We start from the raw sequence: 12694 nt of genomic DNA on the forward strand, positions 1-12694 counted from the left end.
TCTTGGAGAAGGTGCAGTCAGACTGCTCCTTGGAGGCAAGGATGATAATGCTTCATCTGTCATATTTTGAATATGTAGCTGGGTGAGGCTATTCCTTGGCAAGGGAAATCATGCTTGGGAAAATGGAGGGTCAGCAGAAGGACAGGAAGACCCTCAATGAGATGAACTGACACTGTGACTTCAGCATTGATCTCTACTGCTCAGAGAGGATGAGGATGGCACAAGATAGGGAACATTTCAGGTTGGGAGTTCATAGGGTCACTATGAGCCATACTCTACTCGCTGGCACCTACCAACAAACACATATGACACATATGTGCTTTTAAAAAACACAGATTTTTTTTTCATTTATGCAAGTATAATATAAAGCTATTATATCACTATAACAACAACAATATAAAGCTGAAAGTGTAAGAATCTGAGATATGCAAATACACAATAAAAGGATTTGACCTGGTCTTAAAGGAGAAGAGGGGCAGGACAAGTTAAAAGGAGTTGAGGAATGACTGTGGGAAAGTGAACTGAAGTGTACAGAGATGGGAAAATGTACTTGCCAATGTCAAATCAGTTTTAGTGAGGACCCATTTTTTTGCATTCTACAAATTTGTTTTGTTCCAATCTTAAAGCAAATTAATTTGGTAACCCAGATGAATTATAACATATGTATTTATAATACAAACTAAGATCCAATAAAAGAGGAATGTAATCAGAGTCCTAGAAAGAACCTCAAGAGCTAAACAAGTGGATGTCTGAGTGGTCCAAACCAGGGGGAAGCTGACTCTTCCCAACAAAATGCCCCAGGATGCGGCATGGCTGTGCAGTCCCTCAGTAACCCTCTCACCTGGAAAATAGGTACTTGCTTTATGTCCTTTGCTCATTTCTTATTCTATATTAATTTGAAAAAAGAACACCAGCTTAGAATCCAATTTCAACATTTCTCTCAGGATGGAAAAAAAAACCCTCATATACCTGACTGTCTGCCTTAAGTGTTAAACAAATCTCATGATTTTCACCTTTTTTGGTAAGAGAAATAGAAAATACTAGTAGAAAGAAAGAGCAAGATAAACTGAGCACTTGGAACTAGTTATAAGTGGAAGGATGTGAAGGCATCTAACTCTCAAGTTTCTGTCTGTTCTGCTGGGAAGAAGCAAGTGGAAGAATATGTGGAAAGCAGAAACCGTTCTGGGTTAGAATCGCTCAGCTGAGATGGCAGCAGGGCACGCAGGTGAAAAGCCTGGATATATTGATTTTTATATTAGCAGTGGGTTATTGTCAGAAGTATGGATTTGGGGGCAATGCATCTGTGGTGATTAAAATGGTTAATACAGGCAGTGGAAGTCCTCCACAAAGATGTGAGAGAAGAGCAATTTTAAAACCAGTTAAACTATTAGAAAAACGGAGGAGTGGCAATCAGAAATGAAGAAAGAAGAAATCTGAGAGATTAAAGGACAAATGCAACAGAACAATTAAAGATAAAATCAGACTGCAAAGGTTTAGTCAACTAGAAGGTCCCTAGTTGCTTGTGCAAAAAGAGAAAACAAAATGTTTGGATTTGAGATTTATTTGCAGATGAGTGAAAATAAATCTTGTCCTTTCTTTTAACTCTTACCCAACAACAGGTTGCACATACAGTTAAGGGTCCATAGAAAAAGCAAGAATGACAACAAAAGAATTAGAAACCAATAACCATGCTAATGGTTTTAAAACATCCTTCAGAGCACACACAGCATATATGTATACAGACGCATAGAAGAAGATCTAAAAAGACGCAAACCAAACTAAACTGCTTTCCAGGAACTCTCTGGAGGGATTGACTATGAAAGTGGTAATCACAGGAATCTTCATGTTCAACATCCTTTAGAAGAAAAAATTCTTTTACATGATTACATTTACTTATATACTTAAAATTTAAAACAAAATTTTCTACAAATAGATTATCTATTTATTACAGTTGACTACATGTATACATATTAAAATACTTAACTAGCTTTGCTTTTTTATTCATAGTTCAACATCAGATTTTTACTGTAACTAGAACCTTTTTAATGTTACAGGACATTATCTTTTAAAGAATGTTCCTGCCAAATGATCTTAACTTTAATTATTTTTTTGTAAATAAGCTAAATTTAAGGCAACCGAGCATCAGTAGATGACTAAATTGCTCAGTTTATGCATGAATGAGCAGTGACATTTTCTACTACGTGATCAGGAGATCTGAGAGAGTGCAGGTAGCTAGGGGAAACAAGACTCACCCATGCTCAGAGGATACTTTGCTAAAGTAATCACCAGTTGCTTTTTTAACTCTTTTGCACATTTGACAGGTAAATTTACTTAAAGAACACTTTATTCTCAAAAATCCTGGTAGGTTGGTTGGTTGGTTTTCATACAAATCTACTGCACATAAATTAAAACATCAATAGTCAGCTAAATGCCAATTTGAAAGAGTCATTTATAAATTTTCTGTAACATAACTGAATATAATCGAGTTAAACGCAAATATTTTTCTGAGCAATTTTCAGTAAGGGATTTGGTTGTATTTTTAATCAAAGCCATAGCTGGGAATATAAATAAAGATTTAAAATTTCATTCCATATTTGTTATTTTTAAATACCTGTGAAAGTATCACTTATTTCAGTCTCACAGAAAGTGCTGGGATGAGAAAGTGCAGAGTAAAGATAAGCAGTATATACACAATACCCCCAAGTAAAGACCTCTTCAAAAAAAGACTGGCTTTGAAACAGAGTTCCTTCCATCAAGAAAACAAAGAGAATAATCCACTTTATCTCCTGCAAAGTTCTGGTCTATTGGAGTACTGGGCGAGGAATCTGTAGCAAAATTTACAATAATTCAAGCTGTATTTGCAGTGGTAAGTGTTGTGGTTTAGCCACATTTAAAAATAAACGCTCTTGGACTTTGCATAACAAGCTGCAGAAAGAGTTTCAGGGTGGCACATGGTTATGAAAAATAGCTCTAAAATAGAAACTAGAAAAAGTATCGTAAAGATTGGGTGTATTTAAGGAAAAGTATCTCCTTTGGTTAAAGGAGATTTCAAATAAAGGATAACAAAAAAGATGTCAAAATATAAATTGTTTCTTGATTAATCTTAATTGTATGTCAGCAATTGTACAAAACCTATTCTTAGAAATTCATCAGACTGTGAGACGTGTAGTAGAGACATTTAAAATATTTCATTCCAGAAAAGTTTAGGCATTAGTAGGTAATTTATTAGGCTTTCTCCTGTTATTTTTTTGTTTGTTTGTTTGTCAAGTATATCCTCTCACCTTGAAAGTCAATACTTGAAACCAAATACTAAAAGTTTTCCAAAAATATAGACATCAAATGCCAAAAAAACTTTGGAATTTTGAAAACCTAACTCTCCACAGGCATCAAGGCAATCTTTCAGAAATCCTATCAAGCATTATGGCATTATTTTTAAAGGGTTTTCAAGGGTTCAGATAAAAAAAATTAAGCACAGATACTTTGTATTTTCTAAGGATAATAAAGTTTTATTTATTATAGTTAGAGACTATCTAATAGTTATATTTGACTAAAAAAGACAGTCACATATTCCTCACATCTTCATTTTTTGGGGTAAGTAACACACTTAAAATTTCCTAAGTGTACACAATTTCCAAAGAGTACCAAAAGTTTCCACGATTATTTAGTAGGAATTCTTAAGCAAATGTGTCCTAGCACAACTTGCACTGAAAGAGCCGTAAGCCTAAAGTTTGTAAAGCCTATCATACATTGACAATAGCAGCTGGTAAATTTTTATAAAGGCAGCGGGGTGTGTGTGTGAACCCAACTCTGTAATAAAACACTTTCATTTTTGAAGCAAAATATATTTCCAATTTAAGCATTTGATATTGATGCCATTTATTTTCAGGTTTACAGTTAAATTTATCATCTTCACTAAAAAGCTGTTGAGGTAAGAGGAAACGTGCACACATTCAAGAAAATTATTTTTTAAATTTCAGTTCTCACTTAGCTATGAGCAATGGCATGCAGCTAACTACCTTATCCCATAAGAGTAAATAGGGCTACACTCAGGGTCAGGACTTACTTGGGAGAGGCCACGACAGAGTGAAAACCCTCCCAGTTTGGAATGTGGTTGTTAAATATATCGTCTACTCTTACAGCTTTTCAACTCGTAAATCAAAATCCTGCTACACGTTAGGATAATATTCTTGACAATTCCCTATATTTTATCTTCTTAAAATCAAAGACTCAATTCTAAAGGGTTAATAGAGGAATTACAAAGTAACTCTCTAGTTTGCATTTCCCATAATACTAAAATAAAGCTTTTTATTCTAGGCTAGAAATTTGCTTTTTTAATACTGTGAAAATCCTCTATGAATCTGTTTAACGTATTTATCTCTTTTCATCTATTCAATGCCATTGGGCATAACGTGTAAGGCAGTGCATGTTGATATTCTGCAAAGCGCCACATGACTCACTGTACTCTAATGCACTCTATTAATCCTGTTTGGACAGCTGTGTCCAGGCATTTGTTAGCTGCATTTTAATTGTTCCATCTTTCTTTTTTTCCTTTCTTTTTTATTTATCTCTATGGCAAACTACTCAGGAATTTAATTTATCAGTCTCAAAAGGTAAATCTTTCCATTAATTTGTTCTTTGTATTAAAACTATACTCAGCATGTATATGATTTCCATACAATCAATACACTATTAACAATTAGTCTTAAATAACAAAGCAAATTATTAATTTCCTGAGTGTTACACTGTTGGTATTTTTAATACTACAAAAATTACTCCTCATAATCTAAGTGATAACATTTAGGTTCAAATATGGTCAAAAGTGCATATTTTTGGCATCTTCAAGGTAAGTACAACATAAGTTGATGTGAAAACAATTCTAAGTCTATAAAGTAAACACAAAAGTAGGAAGAACATTAAGTACACAAATTTGATACTGATACTAGTCTGTAAAACAGCAGTCCTTTTTACTTTTCTACTTGGACTTCACTTTTTATTGAAACAAGAAGTTCTTTGTAAGAATTATGAAGATTGACCAAAAATCCTGTCCTTACCACTGATGGTAAAATTTTGAATCACATAGCAAAAGAAAGAAAACAAAAGTGATTCAAAGTTACTAATAATTTTTGTGATAAGCAAGCTATACAAGCTTAAAGACTGATTCCCCCCTGTAATAATTTATGAACGAACACTCAATTGAAAACTTAAGTCTAGGGAGTCTAACATAACAGCTGACTGAAATAATGCTTAGGAGAGAGAATACAATCTGAAAATTGCTCTATAAACAAGATAATACAGTCAAAGGAAGGTTACAAAGTAGAAATGTCTTTTACTTATAAATGATTATGAAAAATCTATGCAAATTGGAAAATTAAGAAAAAAAGATACTAATGCAGGCAAGTAAATCCTAAAGGAAGAAGTCTTCACCTTATGTCAGTCAGTGCCTTCTCTGAGCTCACTGCTTTCAAGTTTATTTCACAGATGTAAATAAGCTTAAAAGACTTTTTACAAATTATCAATTTTTAACTCACATATAATTTTAACTTTGAAGTATTTAACATACGAAAAATTGATCTGAATATTGTATAGAAATTATTAACTTTTTTGTTAAAAAAAGGTAACAATTTCCTCAACAAAGAAAAGTTTAATATGTCAGTGGAGGAAAAATGCTTTCAGGTTGATGAAGGAAATTTCAGGCATCTGAAAAATACAATTATTATAAAATTCTTACTTGATAAAATCATTTATCTGGATATGGTATATTCATTAGTAGAAAAATTAAGTAGTAATACAGGCAATAAGTACAATAAATAGGAAGAAGTATTTTATATATAGATCTATATCTCAAATTTTATAGTCTGAGTATGTTTAGAAATGAAATGTTTAGTAGGGACATTTTTAAAAACTCTGAATTTGAAATGACAAACTTCTGACTGCAGCTTACCCAGTGTTCTTGACATCACAGGCAGTGCAGAGCTCAGAACCAATATAGACACACAATTCCCGATGATCTATGTAAGAATCAGAGAACACTGGGCAGTTAAAGAGCAGGAAGGCATAGAAAATTCATTCACAGTCTAAGGAAAAACTTTACATTCTGGCTGCCAGCAATTGCACTTTGCCAGCTATTCACTATAGAATCTAAAGAGGATAGGAAACTTTTTCTATGAGCATTTATAGTTCTCTCAGTGAGTTCTAGAAAATAATTACAAATATAAAGTCAGAGAACAATTAAATTACTATATACTTGAGATACTGTATTTTATATTATTGATTGCAAATAGCAATTTCCAAGACGTTAGCATGTCAAATAAAAAAATAACAAAAGTATTTAATACTTCTGTTTTTTTAAGTTAGACTACTGCTCAACATTTTTACATAACTTCTACTTCTGATAAGCTTAGTTATTGCAATTTAATACCAAAGAGATGACATTTTATTAAAAAACCTAAATAAGCGAGTTTCAACATATCTCATGTTTATTAATTTCTATTTCAATAAACTCCTCGAAGTTGAGTTGATTTTGGCTTGAGTTACCCTTTCAAACTGTTCCATAAGTTTTCCAAGGCTGTACATTTGTACAGAAACAATCTGTCACATCTTTCTCCTGCTCAGATGTTTGTGGATTTGAACTGACAACCTTTGGGTTAGTATCCAAGTACTTAATCAGTGTGCTACCAGGACTCCTTAATCATATTAAAAACAAGACCTGAAAATACTTGCATTTCATAATTAATATTTATCATCAATTAAACTAGATTTTATCTCAACTACTTTTTAAAAGAAGTCACATCTAATGAAATAAGTAATGTCTTCCTTTAGAAAAGATTTAAAACACAGAATATTTAATAAAAAGAAAGCAAGCCAGCAGCTCTTAATAATCTTCATTGTCTGTCTGTGGGAATATTTTACAAAGATGCAGTCACTACATAAAATAACAACCTTTGTGATTCTAAAGCCAGTGACATATTGTAGAAAGTCAAATTAGCCTCACACTACAAAATGTTTCTGAATAGAACTCTTCCTTCTTACTTTAATTATTTAAATTTGAAATACTTTGTCTCTAATACTTGTAGCAACTAAGTTCTTCAGATTTCAAACAAGCTCCCTAGGTACAGTTAGCACAATCAAAGTTACTCATTAGCAACACGTTTTCTTTAGAGGAGAAAAAGTCCTTTCACTGGCTTTCTATAGCTGGTTAACAAGCTCTGCAGTTCCATGCATTTTACAAGTGAATGGATGCTGTCCAAATTAAACAGAGCACATCCTTTCCCACTCATTCAGCATTTTGAAAATCTTGCAGTTTGCATTTACACAACTCACAAACAAATACCTATCACTGCAAATGAGCCCTTCAGTCCATTTGCCCTGGAAGACAAAAAGGAGGCCAGAGTCACCTCCAACTTTACCTTACCTTTGTCATAGTCGTATCATCCTTCTTGGGAGTAAAGTTTCCAAAAAATCGAAGGCTATAGAAACCGACAACAGAGGACACCATAAGATAGCTGTGAGAATCAAGGGAAAAAAATGCTCCGAAAGAATGCAGTATCTCTCAGCAGTCTCCAAAATGTATTAACGCTCAAAGGAAAAACAAAACAAAACAAAACAAAAGGCTACTTTGAGCTCTTTGAGGAAGACTAACCTGCTGTTTTTTCTTCTAGGCAAGTGTCTTAGTAAATTACCACTGTCCCAGAAACCCAAACAGAACATTTGTTGAAAGACAGAATGTTTACTTAAAGAAAGGATACAAAATCAAAATGATTTCAAGTGCAGCTCCCACAAAACCAAAAGTAGAAAGAGAGGCATTTCCTATTCCAGGCCCCTAGAAAATAAAACAACATTGCTTCTCAGAATTCAATGACACCATGATACTTGATTTCCCTACAACTGTTGTTTCAAAAATATGAGACATTTGAAATTAGAAACAAATATTCTAGAGTACGTTGAGACTGCCAAAAGTCAATAAAAGGCAATATTAGATTAATCAACTAATTAAATTATCATGGTAGCAAATTAACAACCTCAACAACATTCTGATTATTTCAGATGTAATAAAATAATTTTATTTAAAGAATTATTTTTCAAAGAACACAGTATCTTTTTTCAGACTGAAGATACTTATTTACTTTACTGAGACAAAGATACCTCATCCCATACAGAGTAAGAGAAATTACACCAAAAGTCGGAACAAATCAATGTAATTTATGTAATTAATTACACAAACCACAAGGTACAGAAAAGACTGTATACAACAAAATGCATTAATGAAACAATGTAATAGAATAATTATAAAAAAGTAAATGCTGGTATAAAGAAATAATTTTTCCTCAATCTGAAACCATTTTGAAGTTATTTCTAAGGTTATAGGAGGATCTAGTCACTAAGAAAAAAAATAGGTTAAAATGTCAATTTTTTTAGTATTTAACTTTATCATAACACCAATAAAAATGTAATACAAACGTTTGGTTGTAAGTCTCTTCTATGGGGGAGCTCTGGCAGTACAGGCCATAGAGAATTGCTCAGCTAATCCAATGGCCTTCTTGCCCTTCTGGCAGTTCAAATCCACCAGCAGTTTCTCTGTGGAAAACTACACCATCTCCCCTCATATAATCTCTAATCTCAGACACACAACGGAAGGCCAGCCCAGTGTAGGTTCAGACTTGACAGCAAGGAATCGTGCGCGGCCTTATATATGAACAATATATTCAAATAGGTACCCTAGGAGAATACAATAAAATAATTTTGAAACAAGAAATGTAAAAATAACTAATTAATAGGTTTCTATCCGACTTCCTTTGCATTCTGATTCAGCTTCATGAAGTGTACGAGTCTTGAAGCGTGAATGGTTGTTGTTGTCTGCCGTGGAGTTAGAACTGACCCAGAGCAAACCCCCCTGTGGGTCTTCAGAGGTAGTAACGGTGCAGAGGACCATCAGGACTACAGCGCCACTTCTTACCACTTGGCCTCCAGAGCTCCCTTTTTGGTATATATTTGGATTTTGTATAAATCCAGTGAATTCTTCTAAGATACTCTATTCATCATCATTTTAGGACTTCTGATAACATAATAATTAACCAAACCAAAAGGCTGGTAGTTTGAACTCATGCACAGCTGTATGGGAGAAAATCTGGCAACCTTTTCCTGTAAAGATGGTGGGTCACCTATGAGTTAGTTCTACTGGATGTTACATAACAATAACAACAACATTAATAAGGAAGGTAGCTCTCCTATGACAACACTTAACAGCAGCAATCCATTTACATTTTCTTAAAGAATCACAAACCAGACTTTCAGTGAAAGCCAGAGTAAATTCTAACAAAGGATAAAAAGGAAAATATGAGATTTAAAAAAGAATGCATATGGAAGAAGAATGAGTTTCCTTTCCTCTTAAGGATATGAAAATAGTTCAGAACAACAAAGTTTGCAAAATTTAGAAACAAAAAAAAAAATCATAGTACTTGACTACTGGTGATAAAGGCTCACTGAAAGCGAAATTTATAAAATTTGAAGTACATACACACAGAGAGGTAAAAGTATTATATTACTAATACAAAACTTCGGAGGTATCTACAGACCAGGATTTTGTAAAACAAAGCCACAAGAAAGCCTTTACTTTACCCTTGTTCCTTTGGGCATTGCTGTTTCATCGACCAACAGGCAAAGAATGTTGCAAGCCACCAAGAGCACCGAGATGGACTGCAACACAAAAGCAGGCGGTTAGTGCTCAAGTTTCAAAATTTTCCATCAACACATGTAGCAGGATCTAAGTAGCCAGATGCATGTTTCAGAACAGAACAAAAATAGTCCAGATCTAAATTCTATCTCAACACTGAAGGTGGCAGACTATAAAAATGCCAAAATAAATTCTAAAACGTTTGGCTTATTATTATAATATCAAACCTCATGACAAAGAGTTAATAAAATATTACTATTTACAAACTCATTTACTAACTAATCTCCCTAATTGGCAGCAAGGGGTGCGAGGTGTAGAGAGGGGGAAAAAAACTTTAAAGCGTAACAATTTAAAAAGTGGTAAATTGTTACCAGAATGAATTTCAAAATGTAACTTTTGCGCTCAGGTGGCTGGTGTGTAGTATACTGAGCTGATAATCAAAGAGTCAGCAGTTTGAATCCACTGTGGCTCCATGGGAGAAAGCTAGGTAATCTCTTCCCACAAAGACTAGAAATCCGATGGAGTGTCACTGAGACTTGCAATTAACGGACCATAGAGTTTGAAGTGGGGTATTTGTAATATTATTTTTTTCAATGAAAATGGAATTTCTCCCCCTTCATAAAGATATTAAAAACCCTATAGACTTTAAAAGTATTGTCATTAGTTTCCATTTTTGTTCTTCAGGTTTTTTTAAAAACAAGGCCTTGGAAGGATTTTACTTCTGTGCCTAGAAAAATAAACACACTAGAAATCGTTTGTTGAGGGTGTTCTCGAACTCAAACACCAAAATAATTTTTTAAAGAAAATTTATTTAAGCAAGCAAATAAAATCTTACTGTCTCAATAAGAAGGAGGACCATAACAGCAGGATACACTAAATTTCTTTCCCACGCTGAAGCTTTTTTCCGTCTTTCTATTAGAAGAGGAAAAAAATATCAGTAATTTCTAAAAATACGGAGTAACATTTTCATTACATAATCAGAATTACTTTTACATAATTTTTTTTCAAATCACAAATTAAGTTTTGTTCCACAACTAAAAACTAGAGTTTTAAAACAGACTGTTCTTTCGATCACACGGATCAATCCTGCAATACATATATTTCAGTTTAATAAAGACTTATTTGTTCGCATCAGCACAATCAAGTATTCTGAGATTCCAATTCTTTTCAAGGTTAGCAAAAATTTGTTGCGAACCACACAGTCAAATGCATTTGCATGGTCAATGAAACACGGACAAGCGCTCCTCTGCTGCTCTCAGCTTTTAGCCAAGATCCACCTGACATTGGCTATGATGCCCCTAGGACCACAGCCTCTTCTAAATCCAGCTTGTGCTGTTCCAGTTGTTGTTTCAGCATGATTTTACTGCATGTGATATTACTTGATAAATTCCACATTCTGTGGGATTACCTTTTATTGAATGGGACTAAATATGGATATCTTCCAGTCAGTTATACTTGGACCAGGAAGCAGTCATTTAGAACAGAGCAAGGAAAAACTGCATGGCTCAAAACCAAGAACGGGTCTACAGCCATACCACCCTGAATGCGCCCGATCTCATCAGATCTCGGAAGCTAAAAAAAAAAAAAGAACGGGCTGTATTAGGGATGTATCCTCTCTCCATACCTTTTCAATCTGTATGCGGAATAGAGTACTCAGGAGGTTGGACTCTATGAGGAGGAATGTGGCATCAGGATCAGAGGAAGATTAATAAACAACCTGTGCTACGCACATGACATTAGCTTGCTTGCCAGAATTGAGGAAGACCTGAAGCATTAGCTACAAAAGGTAAAGGACTGCAGTATCCAATATGGACTGAAGCTCAACACAGAGAAAACAAAAATTTTCACCACTGGTCCAATTGGCAGCACCATGATAGATGGAAAGGAGATTGAGATTGTTAACAATTTTGGCTTACTTGGTTCCACAATCAACATCCTTGGCACCAACAATCAGGAAGTAAAAAATGAACTGCATGAAGAAAATTTGCTGTCAGGGACCTCTCCAGAGTGCTAAAGAGCAATGTTGTCAGTCTAGAAACTAGGAACATCTGATCCAGGCCCTGGTCTTCACAATTACATGCTATGCATCAGGAAGCTGGACAATAACTAAGGATGACAGAAAAAAAATTGATGCCTTTAAGTTATGGTGCTGAAGCAGAATACTGAAAATATCACTGACTGCCAAAAAACAAGAAGGTCTTTCCTGGAGAAAGTGAAGGCAAGTTGCTCCTTGGAGGAAAGGATTTTGAAGCTCCATCTAACATACTTTGGGCATATTGCCATTAGGTGAACAGAAGGGGAGGGGAGGGGAGGGGAGAGAGGAGGCGAGAGGAGAAGAGAAGAGGAGAAGAGAAGGGAAGGGAAAGGAAGGGAAGGGAACGGAAGGGAAGAGAAGAGAAGAGAAATGGGGGAGGAAGGAATTGGGGAGATAAGGGGTTCTGGTGGCCTAATGTTAAGAAACTGCCCTACCATCCCAAGGACGCATGGTTTGAATCCATCGCTGCTCCATGTAAGAAGGATGTACAATCTCCTCCCAAATGAGGTACTGCTTCTGAAAATCCACTAAAGGGTAAGCAGCTATAGGCCAGTTCCAACTTGACAGTACACAACAACAACATGTAGTGTGTGTGTGTGTGTGTGTGTGTGTGTGTGTGTATGCGTGCATAATGTTCTGACTACTTCATACTTCATACGTACACATACTTCAGAGGGAGCTCTGGTGGCAAGAAGTTGCACTGCAATCCCAGAGATGTGCAGTTCAAATACACCAGATGCCCTGCTGGAGAAGGAGGGGGAATCTCCTGTACCAGTTAGATCCAATTAGACAGCACACGTACACAAAAGGGTTGTGGTACAAGGGATATTGTAGCTGTTAGATGGATCTTAGCTGAAAGCAGGGAATACCAGAGGAATGCATATCTGTGTTTCATTGACTATGCAAAGGCATTTGACTGCGTGGATCATAACAAACTGTGGCTGACTCTGAGAAGAATGGGAATTCCAGAACACTTGATCATGCTAATG

General features: G+C 35.0%; 1 protein-coding gene across 1 annotated transcript in view; it reads right to left on the reverse strand.

Moving 5' to 3' along the window:
* Positions 1-12694, reverse strand: part of LMBR1 (limb development membrane protein 1) — a 273666-nt gene that overhangs the window by 26076 nt on the left and 234896 nt on the right. The window contains exons 11-15 of the mRNA XM_006887655.1: positions 10506-10582; positions 9616-9693; positions 7746-7819; positions 7412-7502; positions 5942-6008 (exon numbers count right to left, since the gene is read on the reverse strand). Coding sequence (XP_006887717.1) covers positions 5942-6008; positions 7412-7502; positions 7746-7819; positions 9616-9693; positions 10506-10582 — 387 coding nt within the window. The remainder of the gene's footprint in view (positions 1-5941; positions 6009-7411; positions 7503-7745; positions 7820-9615; positions 9694-10505; positions 10583-12694) is intronic.

This window comes from Elephantulus edwardii, unplaced genomic scaffold, assembly GCF_000299155.1.
Source record: "Elephantulus edwardii isolate Elephantulus edwardi_28Jun2011 unplaced genomic scaffold, EleEdw1.0 scaffold00060, whole genome shotgun sequence".
NCBI classification, from domain to species: domain Eukaryota; kingdom Metazoa; phylum Chordata; class Mammalia; order Macroscelidea; family Macroscelididae; genus Elephantulus; species Elephantulus edwardii.